At 41.0% G+C, this 22,179-nt stretch overlaps 4 protein-coding genes across 4 annotated transcripts; all 4 read right to left on the bottom strand.

Moving 5' to 3' along the window:
* Positions 1 to 1,154: 1,154 nt before the first annotated feature.
* Positions 1,155 to 2,546, bottom strand: LOC140769879 (agmatine coumaroyltransferase-2-like). Its single transcript, XM_073110768.1, has one exon. The coding sequence runs from the start codon at positions 2,544 to 2,546 to the stop codon at positions 1,155 to 1,157; it is 1,392 nt and encodes a 463-aa protein (XP_072966869.1).
* A 5,722-nt stretch (positions 2,547 to 8,268) lies between these two features.
* Positions 8,269 to 9,660, bottom strand: LOC140769878 (agmatine coumaroyltransferase-2-like). Its single transcript, XM_073110767.1, has one exon. The coding sequence runs from the start codon at positions 9,658 to 9,660 to the stop codon at positions 8,269 to 8,271; it is 1,392 nt and encodes a 463-aa protein (XP_072966868.1).
* Positions 9,661 to 12,291: 2,631 nt separating this feature from the next.
* LOC140769877 (agmatine coumaroyltransferase-2-like) lies at positions 12,292 to 13,683 on the bottom strand. Its single transcript, XM_073110766.1, has one exon. It carries the CDS (start codon positions 13,681 to 13,683, stop codon positions 12,292 to 12,294), a length of 1,392 nt encoding a protein of 463 aa, XP_072966867.1.
* A 6,673-nt stretch (positions 13,684 to 20,356) lies between these two features.
* On the bottom strand, positions 20,357 to 21,748 carry LOC140769876 (agmatine coumaroyltransferase-2-like). The gene has a single exon (XM_073110765.1). It carries the CDS (start codon positions 21,746 to 21,748, stop codon positions 20,357 to 20,359), a length of 1,392 nt encoding a protein of 463 aa, XP_072966866.1.
* Positions 21,749 to 22,179: the final 431 nt, after the last annotated feature.

The raw sequence follows: 22,179 nt of genomic DNA, 5'->3' as shown, positions 1-22,179 counted from the left end.
AGAGAGATCATAGATCACTAATTTGAGAATTCTACTTTGGAGAGTTAATTAGTCCACTTAGTTGGAGTTTAACTACCATTTACTGAAGCATTAAAGGAGCTTAAATAACATCGAACATATGTCTACTATCTTTAGCGAGTGATCCATGTTGAGTTGAGGACAACAAGGAGCAATCTACTTTCACTAATTGTCCATTGAGGTGGAAAGTCTCCATAAGAAAGGGACTTTAATTGAGGTCATTCGGAGTACAGTTATAATAATTATAGAAGAATCTTGTACTACGTTGGAAAGTGAAAAAGATTTATCTGAGAGAATGATTAGACTCGTGATTTTTTTCTCTTTAATGATAACTAAAGTAGAATTTTTTTATATTTGAAAAATTATGTCTAGATTCTTGAGCATGTTTCCCACACTATTTTGGATTTATTTTTCACGTTACTTTTTTTTGGTCTTCTAGCTTCAATTCAGATTTGGTTCTCAAACCAAGTAGGATTTGACATTTCTTAATTACTTTAACTTAGATTTAACTTTTCATATCTTCTTTACTTAGAAGGTCCTATATCTCTACCAAGATTTTCACAAGTAATAGTTATATAGAATCTCAATTCGATTTTAGTATGATATACAAGATTTTCTACCCACTTGAGCGAATTGCTCTGCTTCTTGGACATGAATCTTGACTTCTTTTAGGAAAAATATGGGCATTGCATAAATTCAACTTGTGATATCGAGTTATGATACTTTGTTAATTTACTAGCTACCTTAAAAGTTTAAGCTATAAATAGAAGTAATTTTTATACTAATATTCTAATAGCTATGAAGTAATTTCTTTCAATTGTTCAATTAAATTAATTCCTTCATTTATTTGTTTCCAGCATCTTCCATATCTGGATAAATTGTAGTTATTTATAATGATGATATTTAAACATGTTAATTTCCATTCATGAAATTATTCGAGAGTAATGATTTCTATTATAGAATTACAGAATACAAACAAAATCATTCTTCTTTTCTTGTTATTTGACATCTATGCCTAACTAGAATAGTTTGTCATTAACGATGACAAAAAAAAAGAGCATATCTATCATATTCAAAAGAATTAATCCTTCTTATTTCATCAGCACTTCTCGTCCTCTCACTTGGCCTGTTCAAGTTCAACTAGTGCCGGCCATCAAGGCAGCAACTGGTTTGTCCAAACTGCAGCTATAACCATATGTCTCCATCTCTATCTTATCTTCTAAGGAGTAGCAAATGTTCTGAAATGTAGGAAGCTTGCTCTCAAATAAGGGCACATAGGCATCAACGCTTCCATCTTCTCCGAAGAAAGAAGGCACGACAAATAGCAGTCCTTCCATGGGGAAGTAGGACGGAATGAAATAGAAAGGCTTGCCCCCACCGAAGTCCATGAAGCGCATCGGAAACCCTAGCCAACTGTTTACGTCCACGTCCGGATACAAGGCCTCGGCATCCGGATCCGTCAACGGTACTAGATACTCCTCCTCCACTACTTTGGAGCTCGCAAAGTCTATGAAGGACCTAAAGTAGCGATCATTCAACCTGGTGACCTGGCTATGGATGACCTCAGCCGCGTAATGCAACGGACTATTGACGAGCTCGCCAACCTTGCTGCTGCAATATGCCCATAAGACCAAGTTACCGAAATACTCTTCAGGAACCTCGGGGTCCATCCTGTGGCGGCCATTCACGGCTATGCGAAGACGGGTGGTCTCCCCGGCCTCAACGCCGCGAGCCATCGTCACCGTCCTCCACAGGTGAGCCATCAAGCTCTCGAATGTGCTGTACTTGGTATTAGCCCTTGAAGAGACCTTGGCCTTCAGCTTGGCGATGAATTCTTTTGTGAAGTGCACCCTGTGAACGACAGTCTCCTCCGTCGGCTTGTATCCGGAGAGGAACCTAGTCCCCTTGGGCCGGTACTCCGCCATACGATGCTCAAATTCAATTTGTGGCGGGTCTCGTGGTGCGAAGAAACTGGTGCGGTCATGCATTGGGCCTGCGCCGATGTCCACACCTCGACATGCGCTTGCCCATGAGACTAGGAAGTGGGTGGTTCCGTATCCATCGCCAAGCTTGTGGTGGAAGGTGAATCCCACGACAAGTGTTCCGCAGGCAAAACGTGTGAGCTGAACCTGGGCCAACTCCTCCACACCCCATGGACTCGGGTGTAGGCCGAGCAACGCCGGCGATGGCTCGGATGTGATGACATCGTCGTGGATTGCATCCACCGAGGCCTCCACGAATCTCACTCCCTCGTCGTTGAGGATGATGGCAGGATTGCCATCGGCGTCCTCTCCGAGTCTCCCCGCCCACTCCCTGAAGGTGGTGAGGACTTTGGCGAGGCTGTTCTCCCAGACGGAGTTTGGAGGGTTGGGTGCACGGAATGCGCAGATGGCAGCGAAGTGGGCGTCGTCGGTTACCTTGTCGAAGAGGCTCAATTTAACAATTTCAGAGGCGGTACCGGAAGGAGGATCATCAATACCTTCGTAGGCAGGCTTCAGGAGTCTTGAGCTCTCAATCTTCACTTCCATCTCTCAACCTGGTCGAGCTAGTTGTGGTAACAATTCGGTAAATGATAACTTCTGTGTTAGTTAGAAGGCTATCTAAGCTTGTTGTGTTGGTTGTGATGTTTGTGGGTCGAGTCACTAAGGACTATATAGTCGGGAATTAAGTGCCCATGTCAAAGTTGGCAGCAGTTGGACCAAGTGAAAAATGGAGGATTGTATTGTAATATATTGACCCATTCAATGCTTTCGGGCGGTCCTTGCAGACTTCTATTTATATAGTGACACCTCTACGTATTAATTGCTCTCGATTAAACTGGGGTCAATTAGATGTTTTTCGTTGAAAAGTTCAAACCCATGAAATAATCTGCAAGTCGTCTCGATCGATTTCAGTAATAGTCGATCTGCACTAACAAAGAAGAAATAATGGTCTGCAATATATTGACCAGTCAATATTTTTTTTAAAATTTTTTAACTGGTCAAGTCTTGCTTGTCTTATGATTGCTCCTATGCTTTTTATAATGCCCTTTTCAATTAATATTAGAAAAGATTACCTCGTACTTGAGCAGAGTAACCTGGCTTGTTGCAAAGATACTTGTAAACTTTAAATCAATGGCTCGTTAAAGTCTTAATTTGATGGTTAATATATCGTTATTTTTTACATAACAGATTAACAGTCGACTAACCCCATATCAATCACTTGGTTAACTATTAAATTTAACTAACATATATGGGTTAGGAGTTTTGCTATATATGCATCAATTAGCTAGCATATGATGTTATGAATCAATCAAACGGCGGATAAGCCCATTCCTTACAGCTTGGAAGTGAGTAATTACTTTTCTGCTCAAATGGTTCCTTTGTATGAGAAGCTACTCACAAGATGGGAACTACACGTAGAGGTGTAAATGAGCCGAGCCTGAGCAAGACGACTTCGGCTTCAGCTCGGCTTAAAATTAATTTCAAGCCTTAGAATTGGGCTCAGGCTCAGTTTAGCTCAACTCGAGCCGAGCCTGAGCTGAACTCGAGTCTAAAATGAGCCTATCATCAAACCTTATTCAAGCTGAGCCGGATTGTGCCGAGCCAAGCCAAATTGAGCCCAAGCCGAGCCAAAAAAGAAAAAGTAGTACGAGGAGGACGAGGCGCAGCACCATGACGGCTTGCCACTGTCGAAGGAACACAAGGTGACACCGTTATGGCTTGTCACTACTGAAGAAGAAGAAGGAGGAGGAGAAGGATGGGCGGGGCACTAGGGGTTCGCAGCTGCTTGCCACTATCGAAGGAGGAGGAGGGGAGGGGCACCATGGGTCCTTGGCTGCTTACCACTACTGGAGAAGGAGGAGGAAGGGCGGGGCACTGTGGCACCTTACCACTGCAAAAGAAGAAGAAGGAGAAGGAGAAGGAGGGGTGGGGCACGAGGGTCTGTGGCTTCTTGCCGCTGCTGAAGGAGGAAGCTGCTTGTCGCTGCCGAAAGAGGGAAGAAGAAGAAGAAAGCCGCTGTTGAAGAAGAAGAAGAAGAAGAAGAAGAAGAAGAAGAAGAAGAAGAAGAAGAAGAAGAAGAAAAAGAAGAAAGAGGAGGAGGAGCACCGCGGTGGAGGACGAGGTGGGGATTTATACCGAGCCTATCGAGCCAAGCTTGAGCGAGCCGGCTCCAGCTCAGGCTCGGCTCAATATTAATTTCAAGTTGGTTTTTGCGGCTCGGGCTCGGCTTAGCTCTAATCGAGTTGAGTCAGGCTCGAGCTTCAGCCGAGCCGAGTCCGTGCCAAGCTCAAGCCGCTCTCGAGCTTAGCAGCCCTAACTACATGTCCCAAGCTCCCCAACCGGAGCCTCTTCTTAGAAATCCAGATATTCATACTTGTATCTTTTCCAACCCTACGACGCACCACATCAATTAGCTAGCATTTTTTTTCATAAACATCCAATGTAAACTTTCTTTCCCATTTATTGCATAACAAGTGGTATCAAAGCTAAAGGTTCAAACCTAGGCCTTTTCGATTTGGGGATAACATTGGATTTGATATATTGATTTGCAAAGAATGTTGGAATAATCCAAATCTGGAAATATTGTTTCAAATGAAAATTTTAAAGTAGAGAAGTTTGATAGCACAAATAATTTTGGGATGTGGCAATGTGAAGTAATGGATATTTTATTACAATAGGAAAAATTGGACATTATATTGGAGGAGAAGCCCAAAGAATGGGAGAAAATGAACTGGCAAGCTTGTAGCACTATTTTACTATGTTTAGCAAAGGATTAGAAGTATTTTGTTATGAAGAAAAATTTAGTAAAGAACTTGTGGAAGAAATTGGAAGATAAATTCATGACAAGGAGTATAGAAAATCCACTCTATTTGAAGAATTCTTTTAATTTTCAATACAAGGTTGGAACGCCTATGACTGAGCATTTGAATTCCTTCAATAAATTTCTTATTAATTTGCAAAATCTCAATATGGAGATCTTAGATGAATACAAAGCATTGGTACTATGACCACCTCACTACTACTTTCCTATATAAAAAAGACTATTCATTAAGATGATGTTGTAAATGCATTGATCAATAATGAATATCAAAAATTGGATAAACAAGCTGCTAATGAGCCATCATCATATGCTTTGACAATGAAGGATTAGATTGGAGAACAAAAACATTGTAAAGAGAAGCAAATCCCATTCAAAGACAAGGGGTGCATTTTCAGATAGAAAAATAACTGCAAAAGACCAATGCTCTTATTATCGTAATAAAGGGCATTGAAAGAAGGATTATCCTATATTGAAGAGCAATGAGAAGAAACCCAAAAAAAATGTTGCATATTCGGATGAAGATTTGGAAGTGCATTGATAAGCTCAGCCCTTGCTTGTGACATGAAATGGATCTTAGATTATGGGTGCACATATCATATGTGTCCTAACTGGAATTTGTTTTCTACCTTTGAGAAAATCTCAGCTAGAGTTGTATTCATGAGCAATAACAGCCTATGTAGAATAGAAGGCATTGGCACAATCTACTTAAAGCTTCATGATAGATTAGTAAAAGAGCTAATAGAAGTTTGGCACATACTAAAATTGAAGAAGAACCTTATTTCACTTGGTGTTTTGGAATCAAAAGGTTTCGATATCATTTTAAAAGGTGGAGCACTGAAGGGTTCTCTAGGAAATCTAGTTATAATTGAAGGTATAAGAAGTAATCTATACTTCTTGCATAGTTCTTTGGATATTGATAGTGTTGCCGTGACTTCTAGCAACTCAATCGTTGCAGCCAACACTACTAGATTATGCCATATGAGGTCGACGCATTCAAGAGAGAAAGCATTGCAAGGTTTGATAAGGATTGCTAAAGGAAGTGAAGAGTTTCAAGTTAGAATTTTGCAAACACTATGTTATAGGCAAATAAAAAAGGGCCAAGTTTTCTACTGGAGTGCATCAAACCAAAGACATCTTAGAGTATATTCATAGATGTTTGGAGACCTACTAGAAAGGCTTCTTTGGGCAAAAAATATTGGTTTGTGATCTTCGTGGATGAATTCTAGAAGGTTTTGAGTGTACCACATCATAAGCATGAAGTGCTAAAAATATTTTAGAATTGGAAGAAGATAATTAAAAATCAGACATGAAAGAGGATCAAAAGGTTCAAATCAAATAATGGTAGTGAATACACATTAGATACTTTTAAAAAATTATGGAAATAAGAAGGAATAGAGAGCATCACTTCACTATTAGAGAAATACCTTACAAAATGGTGTAGCTGAGCACATAAATCTTACCCTACTAGATAAGGTACGGTGCATGTTGTCAACTGCTAGTTTGGGCTGAAGTAGTGATCTATGCATACCATCTTATCAATCGGTTACCTTCATTCACAAATAATAGAAAAAGCCTATTAAAGGTATGGTCTGGCAAACCTGTTTTGGATTACAATTCTTTACATATTTTTTTTGTTGTCCTACATATTACCATGTCAGGGAGAGCAAATTGGATCCTAGAGCTAAGAATGGCATCTTCTTTGGTTTTAGCACAGGTGTGAAAGGATTTCAGGTTTGGAGACTAGAATTAAAAAAGGTGATAGTAAATAGGGACATTACATTTGATGAGCTAGCAATGTTGAAGCAAAGTCAAAAGGAAAGTTGTTCAGATGGTAACAAAAAGGTGAAGTTCCAGACAATTAAAGGTTTGGTGGAGACTATCTCTTCAAATGATGGCATTGGAGATGAAGACTCAAATTTGCAAGTGCTAAGTAGAAGACAAATGTGTAGGACTCCATAGCAATAAGAAGGTCAAGGCTCCATGCCAACCGGACACTTCGATCCATAGTTGGAGCTTTAATCAATGTGAGTTATGGGCTCAATTTCATGATCTTTTGTCAGTGTACTTTCTTTGTTTACTGCCCATAAGCTCACTTCCCATGTAGGTATCTTAGCTACTAGTAGCTCCTTTGAAATCTCCAAATTGCAATGTTCTTCATGTCTAGGTGGACGTTGATATATCGAAACCTCTCTCCAAAATGTTAGGTTTCACTCTCTGGAGGTCCTTGTTTAATATGAGATGCTCCCGCATTACTACTCCTTTAGCGGTAGCTTGGGTCACGAGTTTAGTGATTGTGGTTATAAGGGAGCCTTGGAAGATAGGGCCAAAAGGGATTATCATCCTCAGCTCCAACCCAAACTCTTGGAGCTTTTGAAGCCATAACTTCTTAACTTAGTGGCCTCCGTAGGCTTGTCGAAGGTTGTTGTAACAAGTGCACAACGACAACTACCTTCCCAAAGTGGCCCTCCTTTCTTCGTCAGGGCAACCACCAAGTGGCTATAGTTGTCACTCTGGCTGACATGAGTTTTGGCATGCATGGTACCAATGTGTCATCATATGTGGCCTCGGTTGATCTTGCATTAACTGCTAGGGATGGGATTGACCTAATCTAATTTATGCCCATGTATACAGGTCACACGTTGGCTTCGACTGGGTCTTTGCAAGGGTGTTTGTGACCTACATCATTCCCAGGCGATCAATCTCCTCCTCAAAGAAGAGCTCTACTAGCAGCAAAGGGCTTGAGTTCGATGGCTCACATGTAGTGACCATAACAACATATTCTTCCATGGAATAATAACTACTAGTCGTAGACACAATGGTATTGAAAATCTATAGATTGATGGTGTCAGGCGGACTCAAGACCCTACCAAGATTAGGATAGCAAGCTACTTCAATAGACGTCGGTCTCCCAAGATATAATGGTGGGAAAGAATTATCTACAAACAACAGCGAGGAGGCAGTGAGGAGTTCCATAGCAAGTTAACAACGACAAGAGCAATAAACAGTGGCAGGACTTCATTCTAATAATAACATATACCTCAATGTCTTCAACTACTGCCTCCATCCAAACTCTCTTTCTTCTATATATTTTGGAGTTCTAGGGTTTAATTTAAAAATTTTCCCACCCAATATATATAGTAGACATGTTTCATGGTTTCAAAAGATTTAAAAGGATCTGAGATTTCAAGAAAGTGGGCTTAAAAAGTCATTCAGCAACAATGACAATGAAATCTGATATACAGGGAAATAATCACCTCATATAACTAAATAGTACCTAGGTCAAAGAAACATACAATATGCTAGTTGGTGTTTTCTTATATAAAAAAACATTATGCTAGCATGTACTTTAAAATTCTCATAGCACAACTACTATATTTTATTTGCCAAATGTTCCTAAAAGAATGTAAAAAGGCTTTTTGTTTTCGCCTGAGTACAGTCGTCTCATGTTCAACTAGAGCTGGCTATCACGGCAGCAACTGGTTTCTCTAAACTGCACCTATTACCGTATATCTCCATCTCTATCTTATCTTCTAAGGAGTAGAAAATGTTCTGAAATGTAGGAAGCTTGCTCTCAAATAAGGGCACATAGGCATCAACGCTACCATCTTCTCCGAAGAAAGAAGGCACGACAAATAGAAGCCCTTCCATGGGGAAGTAGGACGGAATAAAATAGAATGGCTTGCCCCCACCGAAGTCCATGAACCGCATCGGAAACCCTAGCCAACTGTTTACGTCCACGTCCGGATACAAGGCCTCGGCATCCGGATCCGTCAACGGTACTAGATCCTCTTCCTCCACTACTTTGGAGCTCGCAAAGTCTATGAAGGACCTAAAGTAGAGATCATTCAACCTGGTGACCTGGCTATGGATGACCTCAGCCGCGTAATGCAACGGACTATTGACGAGCTCGCCAACCTTGCTGCTGCAATATGCCCATAAGACCAAGTTGCCGAAATACTCTTCAGGAACCTCGGGGTCCATCCTGTGGCGGCCGTTCACGGCTATGCGAAGACGGGTGGTCTCCCCGGCCTCAACGCCGCGAGCCATCGTCACCGTCCTCCACAGGTGAGCCATCAAGCTCTCGAATGTGCTGTACTTGGTGTTAGCCCTTGAAGAGACCTTGGCCTTCAGCTTGGCGATGAATTCTTTTGTGAAGTGCACCCTGTGAACGACAGTCTCTTCCGTCGGCTTGTATCCGGAGAGGAACCTAGTCCCCTTGGGCCTGTACTCCGCCATACGATGCTCAAACTCAATTTGAGGCGGGTCTCGTGGTGCGAAGAAACTGGTGCGGTCATGCATTGGGCCTGTGCCGATGTCCACACCTCGACATGCGCTTGCCCATGAGACTAGGAAGTGGGTGGTTCCGTAGCCATCGCCAAGCTTGTGGTGGAAGGTGAATCCCACGACAAGTGTTCCGCAGGCAAAACGTGTGAGCTGAACCTGGGCCAACTCCTCCACACCCCATGGGCTCGGGTGTAGGCCGAGCAACGCCGGGGATGGCTCGGATGTCATGACATCATCGTGTATTGCATCCACCGAGGCCTCCACGAATCTCACTCCCTCGTCGTTGAGGATGATGGCAGGATTGCCATCGGCGTCCTCTCCGAGTCTCCCCGCCCACTCTCTGAAGGTGGTGAGGACTTTGGCGAGGCTGCTCTCCCACACGGAGTTGGGATGGTTGGGTGCACGGAAGGCGCAGATGGCAGCGAAGTGGGCGTCGTCGGTTACCTTGTCGAAGAGACTCAACTTAACAATTTCGGAGGTGGTACCGGAAGGAGGATCATTAATACCTTCGTAGGCAGGCTTCAGGAGTCTTGAGCTCTCAATCTTCACTTCCATCTCTCAACCTGGAAGAGCTAGTTGTGGTAACAATTCGGTAAATGATAACTTCTGTGTTAGTTAGAAGGCTATCTAAGGTTGTTGTGTTGGTTGTGATGTTTGTGGGTCGAGTGACTAAGGACTATATAGTGAGGAATTAAGTGCCGATGTCAAAGTTGGCAGCAGTTGAAACAAGTAAAAAAAATGGAGTATTGTATTGACTCTTTCAATTTTCTCTGCAAACTTCTATTTTTGAAATATTATATTTATACATTGACATTTTCAATGTAGCTTAATTGACTCGAAGCTACCACTAGTGGCTCTCGATTAAGGTGGGGTCAATTTTGTGGAGCGTCTGAAACAAGACGATAATAATAGATGTTCTTTGTCGAAATGTTCAAACCCTTCAAATAGTCAATAGGTCTTCTTGATCCAAGAAAAAACAAAGTCTACACAAATGTGGTGAAGGATATGGACCCAAATCCAGTTCAAATGTGGCAGCACTTGAAAAATGGAGTATTGTATTGTCTTGACCCTTTCACTGCTTCCATGCCGGCCTTCCTGACCCTCAAACTTCAAAAAAATGGAATGTATTTGTTATTGCATGAGCGACTCTTCTTTGCTGCTTGAGTTGAAGTTTAATAATAGCCTCCAATAAGTTGGGGTCAAAATTTTGGTGCTATTCAAATAAGAACATACATGTTAATATTTTTTTTCTAAAGTTCTGACCATTAAACTTAATGGAAGTCCTCTCATTTTATTTTTTTCCTAACTCAAACCTGGTCTCACTCTAAATGGCCATGAATAGTGGAACGAGTAAGAACTTGTCTTGACTCGACCTAAGATATGGGTCTAATAGACTTGATGCAATCCCACGTGATCATCGAAGTTCGATTTTTTCAAAATTTTATTAGATTTATCTTATAAAAAGGGTACAATTTAGATAGTATGGGAGATAAATTGTACACTTTTATTCTTCTGCCGCTGTGTAATATAATATTACGTTGTAGTATAGAGAATGAGAGGACCTAAATAAAATTGTTGTTTCGATAAACTAGTACTATTATATAATATTTATCTAAAATCTAAAAAGCTAAGTTATAAGTGAAATATTATAATGACAAATTTGTGGACCCGAAAATACTAGTACATATAATGTACAATCTAGAGTTTTAGATAAAATCAAATCACACTATCTGTAAAAGTCTGGAACTTGCAAATAGATCAAAGAATGGAGTCAAAATCAAGTTTTATTTTTACTGTAAATAGTGCCATTCATTCATTCAACTTCAGAGTTAAATTCAAACCAAAAAGTGGATCAGTCTATTCTCTACTGGTACATTCTCGAATTGTTAGACTAACCAAGGTATGGACCCTAGTATTGTTGGACCTATTTGTGTAGCACACCTTACAAGAAAAATGAGAGAAAATCCACTTAGAACATTCTTGGATTTTTGGCCTGATAGAATAATGAATCTTACCAAAGTTGCCATTGATAGCTTTCATCATTGTAGAAGAATCACTAAATAGCCACACAACCACATCCTTTGAAACAGGCATCCCATTGGGATCTTCCTAGGTAGAAGCCCAATGCAGCCAATCAGTGTGGGTAGTATTAGATGAAGTCTAGCAGTTCGATTGAGGTTAGCATGCCGACCAAAGGAGATCAAAAGTGCAAGCAGTCTCCATCGAGGATGTATTGGTCTTCCTGAAAACTAATTCATTTCTCATTTTCCACAATCCCCATATTAGATTCCAAGCATACTTTAGAAACTCATGTGGCAAAACTGACTACATCTCCGCGATACACCCGTCCAGTCGCATGACCAGCTTGTCAAGTTTAGTCCCAGCTTAATGTGGATCCATGACGCATGAGCATATTCATAGTTGAAAAGGACATGTTCAACTGTTTCTTTGTCAATTGAGCAGCATGGGCAATTGGAGTCGATCCCCGGCACTCTCTAGTGAATGGACTCTCTCACTGACAAAGTGTTTAAAGCAATGCCAAAAGAAGTTTTGATCCTAGGTCTTCTTTATGTAGAAGGTCTAAATTTCCTATATCTCTACCATGATTTTCCCAAGTAATAGTTATATAGAATTTGGATTCGATTTTAGTATGATCTACAAGATTTTCTACCCACTTGAGCGAATTGCTCTCCTTCTTTGGACTTGAATCTTGACTTCTTTTAGAAAAAAGATGGGCATTGCATAAATTCAACCTGTGATATCGAGTTATGATACTGTGTTAATTTATTAACTATTTTAAAAGCTTAAGCTATAAAGAATAATAATTTTTATACTAATATTCTAATAGCTCTGAAGTAATTTCTTTCAATTGTTCAATTAAATTAATTTCTTCATTTATTTGTTTCCAGCATCTTCCATATCAGGATAAATTGTAGTTAGTTATGATGATGATATTTAAACATGTTAATTTCCATTCATGAAATTATTCGAAAGTAATGATTTCTATTAGAGAATTACAGAACACAAACAAAACCATTCTTCTTTTCTTGTTATTTGACATCTATCGCTAACTAGAATAGTTTGTCATTAACGCTGATAAAAGAAAAACATATCTATCATATTCAAAAGAATTAATAATTCTTATTACATCAGCACTTCTCGTCCTCTCACTTGGCCTGTTCAAGTTCAACTAGTGCCAGCCATCAAGGCAGCAACTGTTTTCTCCAAGCTGCAGCTATTACCATATGTCTCCATCTCTATCTTATCTTCTAAGGAGTAACAAATGTTCTGAAATATAGGAAGCTTGCTCTCAAATAAGGGCACATAGGCATCAACGCTTCCATCTTCTCCGAAGAAAGAAGGCACGACAAATAGCAGCCCTTCCATGGGGAAGTAGGACGGAATGAAATAGAAAGGCTTGCCCCCACCGAAGTCCATGAAGCGCATGGGAAACCCTAGCCAACTGTTTACGTCCACGTCCGGATACAAGGCCTCGGCATCCGGATCCGTCAACGGTACTAGATCCTCCTCGTCCACTACTTTGGAGCTCGCAAAGTCTATGAAGGACCTAAAGTAGCGATCATTCAACCTGGTAACCTGGCTATGGATGACCTCAGCCGCGTAATGCAACGGACTATTGACGAGCTCGCCAACCTTGCTGCTGCAATATGCCCATAAGACCAAGTTGCCGAAATACTCTTCAGGAACCTCGGGGTCCATCCTGTGGCGGCCGTTCACGGCTATGCGAAGACGGGTGGTCTCCCCGGCCTCAACGCCGCGAGCCATCGTCACCGTCCTCCACAGGTGAGCCATCAAACTCTCGAATGTGCTATATTTGGTATTAGCCCTTGAAGAGACCTTGGCCTTCAGCTTGCCGATGAATTCTTTTGTGAAGTGAACCCTGTGAACGACTGTCTCTTCCGTCGGCTTGTATCCGGAGAGAAACCTAGTTCCCTTGGGCCTGTACTCCGCCATACGATGCTCAAACTCAATTTGAGGCGGGTCTCGTGGTGCGAAGAAACTGGTGCGGTCATGCATTGGGCCTGAGCCGATGTCCACACCTCGACATGCGCTTGCCCATGAGACTAGGAAGTGGGTGGTTCCGTAGCCATCGCCAAGCTTGTGGTGGAAGGTGAATCCCACGACAAGTGTTCCGCAGGCAAAACGTGTGAGTTGAACCTGGGCCAACTCCTCCACACCCCATGGGCTCGGGTGTAGGCTGAGCAACGCCGGCGATGGCTCGGATGTGATGACATCGTCGTGGATTGCATCCACCGAGGCCTCCACGAATCTCACTCCCTCGTCGTTGAGGATGATGGCAGGATTGCCATCGGCGTCCTCTCCGAGTCTCCCCGCCCACTCCCTGAAGGTGGTGAGGACTTTGGCGAGGCTGTTCTCCCACACGGAGTTGGGAGGGTTGGGTGCACGGAAGGCGCAGATGGCAGCAAAGTGGGCGTCGTCGGTTACCTTGTCGAAGAGGCTCAATTTAACAATTTCGGAGGCGGTACCGGAAGGAGGATCATCAATATCTTCGTAGGCAGGCTTCAGGAGTCTTGAGCTCTCAATCTTCACTTCCATCTCTCAACCTGGACGAGCTAGTTGTGGTAACAATTCGGTAAATGATAACTTCTGTGTAAGTTAGAAGGCTATCTAAGCTTGTTGTGTTGGTTGTGATGTTTGTGGGTCGAGTCACTGAGGACTATATAGTCGGGAATTAAGTGCCCATGTCAAAGTTGGCAGCAGTTGGAAAAAGTGAAAAATGGAGGATTGAGTTGTAATATATTGACCCATTCAATGCTTTCAGGCGGTCCCTGCAGACTTCTATTTTTATAGTGAAACCTCTACGTATTAATTGCTCTCGATTAAACTGGGGTCAATTTTACGGGGTGTCCGTCTGAAACAAGATTACAAGAGTAGATGTTTTTCGTTGAAAAGTTCAAACCCATCAAATAATCTGCAAGTCGTCTCGATCCATTTCAATAATAGTCGATCTGCACTAACAAAGAAGAAGATATAATGGTCTGTAATATATTGACCAGTCAATATTTTTTTTTTAATTTTTTAACTGGTCAAGTCTTGCTTGTCTTATGATTGCTCGTATGCTTTTTATAATGCCCTTTTCAATTAATATTAGAAAAGATTACCTCGTACTTGAGCAGAGTAACTTGGCACGTCTCCCAAACAATTTAATATTCTTCTCTCTATTGTGGGGCTTGTTGCAAAGACACTTGTAAACTTTAAATCAATGGCACGTTAAAGTCTTAATTTGATGGTTAATATATCATTATTTTTTACATAACCGATTAACAGTCGACTAACCCCATATTGGTCACTTGGTTAACTATTAAATTTAACTAACATAAATGGGTTAGGAGTTTTGCTATATATACATCAATTAGCTAGCATGTGATGTTATCAATCAATCAAACGACCGATAAGTCCACTCACAGGTAGGAAGTAAGTATAGCAGTTATTTTCCTTACAGGTAGGAAGTAAGTATTGCAGTTATTTTCTCTGCCCGAATGGTAAGCGAAGGGCTTCCCCAACCAGAGTCCGGTGGCCCACATGCAATGACGATAATAACTATTAGTCGTAAATGCAATGCTATTTATTATTGCATGAGCGACTCTTCTGATGCTGCTTGAGTTAAAGTTTAATAATGGCCTCGAATAAGTTGGGATCAAAATTTTGCCGCTATTCAAATAAGAGCATACATGTTTATTTTTTTTTTTTTAAGTTCTAACTATTTAACGTAATGGAAGTCCTCTCGTGTTATTTTTTTTCCAACTCAAATGTGGTCCTCACTCTAAAGGGCCATGAATAGCGCTCGTCTTGACTCGACCCAAGAAATGGGTCTAATAGACTTGATGCAATCCCACTTGATCATCATCCAAAGTTAGATTTTTAAATTTTTTTAAAATATCTTATAAAAGGGCAGATTATCAAATTTAGATAGTATAGGAGATAAATTGTACACTTTTACATTGTAGTATAGAGAATGAGAGGACCTAAATAAAATTGTTGTTTTAATAAACTAGTACTATTATATAATATTTATCTAAAATCTAAAAAGCTAAGTTGTAAGTGAAATATTACAATGACAAATTCGTGGAACTTAAAATACTAGTACATATGATGTACAATCTAGAACTTTAGCCAAAATCAAGTCACACTATTTATAAAAGTTATGTACATGCAAATAGATCAAAGAATGGATTCAAAATCAAGCTTTCTTTTTTATACTGTAAATATTGCCATTCATTCATTCAACTTGAGAGTTACATCAATTTATGCCTTAATATGGTTAATCTCCATTTGCAAACATAATATGGTTAATCTCTAAAGCATTCCTTGCCAACTTGATTCCTCAGAACCTTCCAATCCTGGTTTCATGATCCAATAGAAAAAAGAGCATGTATGAAGAAATTACCAAGCTCACCATTCACCATTATAGCAAGAGAGGACGAGGAGAGGCAAGCACGCACACGATCCACAAAAAGGTCCAGGAAGCCATAGAGTTTGAGATAGTCTTGGACCGAAGAAAAGGACATTCCATTCAATCGAAAGCTTTAAAAAGATTGGCCTTCACCATGAAACCACCGGTCTTGCTTCTAGAGGTCTTGAGATAATAGAACACTTCTCACGTGATTGTCCACAATCTACCTTCCCGCGACAAAATCGTTTTGAGCTTTTGAGACTAACTCATTAAGGAGAGGTTTCATCCGCTATGCAAGAAATTTAGAGATTAGCTTGTATATAGTGTTACAAAGACTTATAGGTCAAAAGTCACTAACCTGTTCAGAAATCTCCTTCTTGTGGGATGAGACAATGCATGTCTTACTCAATTCATCATCCATTCTTCCCAAGCTGAAGAAGCATTTGATAGACAAATAGATGCTAGGCTTGAAGGTTGGACAGAAGTAGTGGAAGAATCTAGCGTTTAAACCATTAGGCTTAGTAGTGGAGTCCTACGGGGTATCCCGAGGATCGCTATGAATGAAGGGAGAGGGGTTTCATTTGGCTATAGAAAATAGTGGTTGAGAGGCTTTCCTCTTGTTGGGAGAGGAATGAGCTTTCTTAGAAGAGTCCAAAGAGACGGTTGTAGCACTGTGTTTTATTTTTGCATGATGTTGTTGATGTGTGAAATCAAGGCTACGAATAAGCAACAGTGAAGAGCTGTGAGAGCAATGTGGATGGGTTCAATGACAGTCTCCACAATGGCTTGCATGCCGCTGGTTTCTTTTGGTCGTCTTGTTCGTAGATCCTAGATTATGTGTAATAGATCTCCTTAACTTCCAACGGTCGACAAAGTGCACTGATATGAAGACGAGTCTATCCTTCTCATTAATGTGTGAAGTGGGAATTGGGTGTGGGGACCCTTTGATTGGGTAGACATACTTTCCTAGCTTGGTCCCATCTAATGCATAGTAGATTGGTGGAATGGATTTAGCCAGTGCTATGACTCCCTTGTAGACCAATCTAGGAGCGGACAACACATCCTCTGAACTAGCCAAGCACGTCCCATTTGCCTCCTGCTCTGCAAATCTAGGCTTGGGTGGCAGTAGCTTGGTTCTTTCCTCGTCTATCGTGCTGGAGCTAGAACCTTCAAGGAAATGTTTGAGAGGAGATTGACCTTCAAGGTTTGTTCCCATCGCCGCTTAGTATTGAGTTTTGGGGGTGGTTGGCATCGCCCCTCAGTCCTCACCTTCTCCACCAGGGCAATATGATGCACGAATTCCACTAACTCATGGCCTATATGACCGCAGAAGTAGCAACGGTAGGATAATCTTACGTATTTCATCGTTACTTTGATAGTGGATCAGTTGAGTAATATGACCGAGATTGAGGGAACAAGAGGTCTAGTTATGTCGACTGAGATCCTTAGTTGGATGAAACGAGTCCATTTGCCATAGTTGGCCGAAGCTGAGGCCACCAGAGTTCCAACACACTTAGAAAGAGTTGCAGCTATCTTGGTATATATATACATACATATCCATATTCTAGGGGTAGTCCATTGAATTGCATTCAGAACTCATAGTGGGTAAAATTTTAAAGCTCGGCATGGAGATTCAACTGGAAGGGTCTAAGAGAGAAAAGGCCTCTATTAAATGACCAAGGGGTGCCAAACTAGACCTTCCACATGTCTATCTCCAGCTCAAAAGAAGGGAGGTAGATTCCTTTGCTAGCTTCTATAAAATTAAGGTCCCTTTCCCAGTTCCAAGCTGTAGTACGAGCGGTTCTCAGATCGACAAAGTGGAAGTTTCTATCTATCACAAGCTTTTTAGTGAGACAAAGGTTTGGCTCTTGTTTGGGAACAATATATTCTTCTGCTAGGGGGATTGCCTTATCCATTTTGTTCTCGGAAAGATGTTCTGAAAACTTACGAAAGAGTTCCTCATCTGAGGAAGCCATCACCAAAAGAGCACTAGGAGATAGGGCTAAGAATATCAAGAAGTGAATATCGAAGTGTAAAGTACAAGGGAAAGTTACCCTTGCAATAGGGATGAGAAGAGAAGAGGGGAAGGAGTGGTAGGGAACACCTGAGCGAGTGGTAGGGAACACCTGAGCAAAAAAACTGGAGAGTTCTCTATGGCAATGATGATTCCTACTAGATTCAAAATCAAGCTACAGATTTTAATTCATAATGATTAAGGAACAAAAGTTTGGTTTGAACTGATTAGAACCCTATTCGAGCGGATCATGTAAAACAATAATGGAAAGTCCAGAAATCTCATCAAACTTTGTGTTTCCTTTGATGAATCTCCTACTAAGAATCAAGAATATTTTTATCACACTTATAAAAAAGATACTAGATGGTAGTCCACTTGGTAGGAGTATGAAAAAATAAATCCCTAGACACACGTATGTATCTAACCTCTAAGCAATGATATTTCTCGTTCGCTTAAGTAAAAGTCGGAAGAAATATTAAAAACGAAAGTAGAGATGAACGCCAAGATTTTAACGTGGAAAAACCCAAAACGGGAAAAAACCACGGATCCAAACTCGGATCAAAACCAATCACTATAATAGTAGCAGTTACAAGACTAACTCACAAAACACCCCGTCGATCTAAACGACTTTGTTTCTCTCAGTCTTGATCGCTAGAACCCACGATTCACTGCTTCTTGTGATTGAAGTTCAATCTCAGTAGCCCTCAAGATTGATCTTTCGTCTAGATCACCCTTAAGACGAAAGATTAAATTCTTGTAGATGAGTGGAACATTGTTAGTTGAAGAATCGATGTAGCCTCAAGAAGTCTCCTTCAATAATATTTCTTCAACTCACCTTGAGATAGGGTTTCACAATCCTTATATATGATCTTCAAGATAGAGACAAATCCGAGTCTTATCCGTACTCATGAACTTCAAGATAAAACCAACTCCGAGTCTTATCCGTACTCATGATCTTCAAGATAGAGTCAAATCTGAGTCTTATCCGTACTCATGATCTTCAAGATAGAGTCAAATCTGAATCTTATCCGTACTCATGAAAGTCTAATATTTTTAAACTTTGTTGGTGCGTTTGAACGGGCTCGAGTGCGTTCGAACGCGACAGCTTGAATTCTTCAGGTTGCGTTCGAACGCGTTTGTGAACGCGGCTCTCTGTCTGTGTGAACGCAGATTTCGCGTTCGAACTCGTTTGTGAACGCACCGCGTTCGAACGCGTTTGTGAACGCGGTGTGAACTCAACAGCTTTTCTCCAATAACCTTGCAATTCTTCAGACCAGAGATATTCTAGACTTGTGTAAAGCTCATATACATGTAAAAAATACACTTAGAATATTTTGTACACAATTGCCAACAAATAAAAACCTAACAAAGTATCATCATTTACTGAAGCATTAAAGGAGCTTAAAGAACATTGGACATGTCTAGTATCTTTAGCGAGTGATCCATGTTGAGTTGAGGACAAGGAGCAATCTACTTTCACTTATTGCCCATTGAGGTGGAAAATCTCCACAAGAGAGGGACTTTAATCGAGGCCATCCGAAATATAGTTACAATAATTATAGGAGAATCTTGTACTTTGTTGGAAGTGAAATAGATTTATCTCAAGAGATTGATTAGATGCGTGATTTATTTTTCTCTTTAATGATCACTAAAGGAGAATTTTTTATATTTGAAAAATTATGTCTAGATTCTTGAGCATGTTTCCCACACTATTTTGGATTTATTTTTCATGTTACTTTTTTTCGATTTAGATTTGGTTCTCAAACCAAGTAGGATTTGACATTTCTTAATTACTTTAACTTAGATTTAACTTTTCATATCTTCTTTACTTAGAAGGTCTAAATTTACTATATCTCTACCAATATTTTCACAAGTAATAGTTATATCGAATCTGGATTCTATTTTAGTATGATCTACAAAATTTTCTACCCACTTGAGCAAATTGCTCTCCTTCTTGGACCTGAATCTTGACTTCTTTTAGAAAAAAGATGGGCATTGCATAAATTCGACCCGTGATATCGAGTTATGATACTGTGTTAATTTACTAACTACTTTAAAAGCTTAACCTATAAATAAATGTAATTTTTATACTAATATTCTAATAGCTCTGAAGTAATTTCTTTCAATTATTCAATTAAATTAATTTGTTCATTTATCTGTTTCCAGCATCTTCCATATCTGGATAAATTGTAGTTATTTATGATGATGATATTTAAACATGTTTATTTCCATTCATGAAATTATTCGAGAGTAATGATTTCTATTATAGAATTACAGAATACAAACAAAATCATTCTTCTTTTTGTTAGTAATTTTGTTTTTGACATGAATTTTTATTAACTTTGAGCTAAGTTTTAAGTGGGGCCCATATATTATTAATGATGGTTTAATGGTGGAATTAATTTAGCTCAAAGTGTACTTTATTATCGAATATTCACTTAGTTAAATCCATGAAGAGAAGTGAATGAAAATTGGCTCTAAAGTGGGTATCATGGCAATGGAAAATAAAGAAAATAAAGTTTAGTACCATATTGGATATTTGAGAAATGTTAGTATGGTATATAAGTAACAAACTTCTTATGGGCTTTGGGCCCCAAAAGGGGTACCTATTTTATGGGTAAATGTTACTATGCAATTCAAATTACAGAACACAAACAAAACCATTCTTATTTGACATCTATCGCTAACTAGAATAGTTTGTCATTAACGCTAATAAAAGAAAAACATATCTATCATATTGAAAAGAATTAATCATTCTTATTGCATCAGCACTTCTCGTCCTCTCACTTGCCTGTTCAAGTTCAACTAGTGCCAGCCATCAAGGCAGCAACTGGTTTGTCCAAACTGCAGCTATTACCATATGTCTCCATCTCTATCTTATCTTCTAAGGAGTAGCAAATATTCTGAAATGTAGGAAGCTTGCTCTCAAATAAGGGCACATAGGCATCAACGCTTCCATCTTCTCCGAAGAAAGAAGGCACGACAAATAGCAGTCCTTCCATGGGGAAGTAGGACGGAATGAAATAGAAAGGCTTGCCCCCACCGAAGTCCATGAAGCGCATCGGAAACCCTAGCCAACTGTTTACGTCCACGTCCGGATACAAGGCCTCGGCATCCGGATCCGTCAACGGTACTAGATCTTCCTCGTCCACTACTTTGGAGCTCGCAAAGTCTATGAAGGACCTAAAGTAGCGATCATTCAACCTGGTGACCTGGCTATGGATGACCTCAGCCGCGTAATGCAACGGACTATTGACGAGCTCGCCAACCTTGCTGCTGCAATATGCCCATAAGACCAAGTTGCCGAAATACTCTTCAGGAACCTCGGGGTCCATCCTGTGGCGACCGTTCACGGCTATGCGGAGACGGGTGGTCTCCCCGGCCTCAACGCCGCGAGCCATCGTCACCGTCCTCCACAGGTGAGCCATCAAGCTCTCGAATGTGCTATACTTGGTATTAGCCCTTGAAGAGACCTTGGCCTTCAGCTTGGCGATGAATTCTTTTGTGAAGTGCACCCTGTGAACGACAGTCTCCTCCGTCGGTTTGTATCCGGAGAGGAACCTAGTCCCCTTGGGCCTGTACTCCGCCATACGATGCTCAAATTCAATTTGAGGCGGGTCTCGTGGTGCGAAGAAACTGGTGCGGTCATGCATTGGGCCTGCGCCGATGTCCACACCTCGACATGCGCTTGCCCATGAGACTAGGAAGTGGGTGGTTCCGTAGCCATCGCCAAGCTTGTGGTGGAAGGTGAATCCCACGACAAGTGTTCCGCAGGCAAAACGTGTGAGCTGAACCTGGGCCAACTCCTCCACACCCCATGGGCTCGGGTGTAGGCCGAGCAACGCCGGCGATGGCTCGGATGTGATGACATCGTCGTGGATTGCATCCACCGAGGCCTCCACGAATCTCACTCCCTCGTCGTTGAGGATGATGGCAGGATTGCCATCGGCGTCCTCTCCGAGTCTCCCCGCCCACTCCCTGAAGGTGGTGAGGACTTTGGCGAGGCTGTTCTCCCACACGGAGTTGGGAGGGTTGGGTGCACGGAAGGCGCAGATGGCAGCGAAGTGGGCGTCGTCGGTTACCTTGTCGAAGAGGCTCAATTTAACAATTTCGGAGGCGGTACCGGAAGGAGGATCATCAATACCTTCGTAGGCAGGCTTCAGGAGTCTTGAGCTCTCAATCTTCACTTCCATCTCTCAACCTGGTCGAGCTAGTTGTGGTAACAATTCGGTAAATGATAACTTCTGTGTTAGTTAGAAGGCTATCTAAGCTTGTTGTGTTGGTTGTGATGTTTGTGGGTCGAGTCACTAAGGACTATATAGTCGGGAATTAAGTGCCCATGTCAAAGTTGGCAGCAGTTGGAAAAAGTGAAAAATGGAGGATTGAGTTGTAATATATTGACCCATTCAATGCTTTCAGGCGGTCCCTGCAGACTTCTATTTATATAGTGATACCTCTACGTATTAATTGCTCTCGATTAAACTGGGGTCAATTTTACGGGGCGTCCGTCTGAAATAAGATTACAAGAGTAGATGTTTTTCGTTGAAAAGTTCAAACCCATCAAATAATCTCCAAGTCGTCTCGATCCATTTCAATAATAGTCGATCTGCACTAACAAAGAAGA

The sequence above is a fragment of the Typha angustifolia genome, chromosome 11 (genome assembly GCF_048772165.1).
Source record: "Typha angustifolia cultivar Huaian chromosome 11, ASM4877216v1, whole genome shotgun sequence".
Lineage (NCBI taxonomy): Eukaryota > Viridiplantae > Streptophyta > Magnoliopsida > Poales > Typhaceae > Typha > Typha angustifolia.
This window is presented reverse-complemented; position numbering and strand designations above follow the sequence as displayed.

Excerpts from the sequence above, each read along its gene's own strand:
- LOC140769879 (XM_073110768.1), bottom strand. The coding sequence starts at position 2,546 with ATGGAAGTGAAGATTGAGAGCTCAAGACTCCTGAAGCCTGCCTACGAA.
- LOC140769878 (XM_073110767.1), bottom strand. The coding sequence starts at position 9,660 with ATGGAAGTGAAGATTGAGAGCTCAAGACTCCTGAAGCCTGCCTACGAA.
- LOC140769877 (XM_073110766.1), bottom strand. The coding sequence starts at position 13,683 with ATGGAAGTGAAGATTGAGAGCTCAAGACTCCTGAAGCCTGCCTACGAA.
- LOC140769876 (XM_073110765.1), bottom strand. The coding sequence starts at position 21,748 with ATGGAAGTGAAGATTGAGAGCTCAAGACTCCTGAAGCCTGCCTACGAA.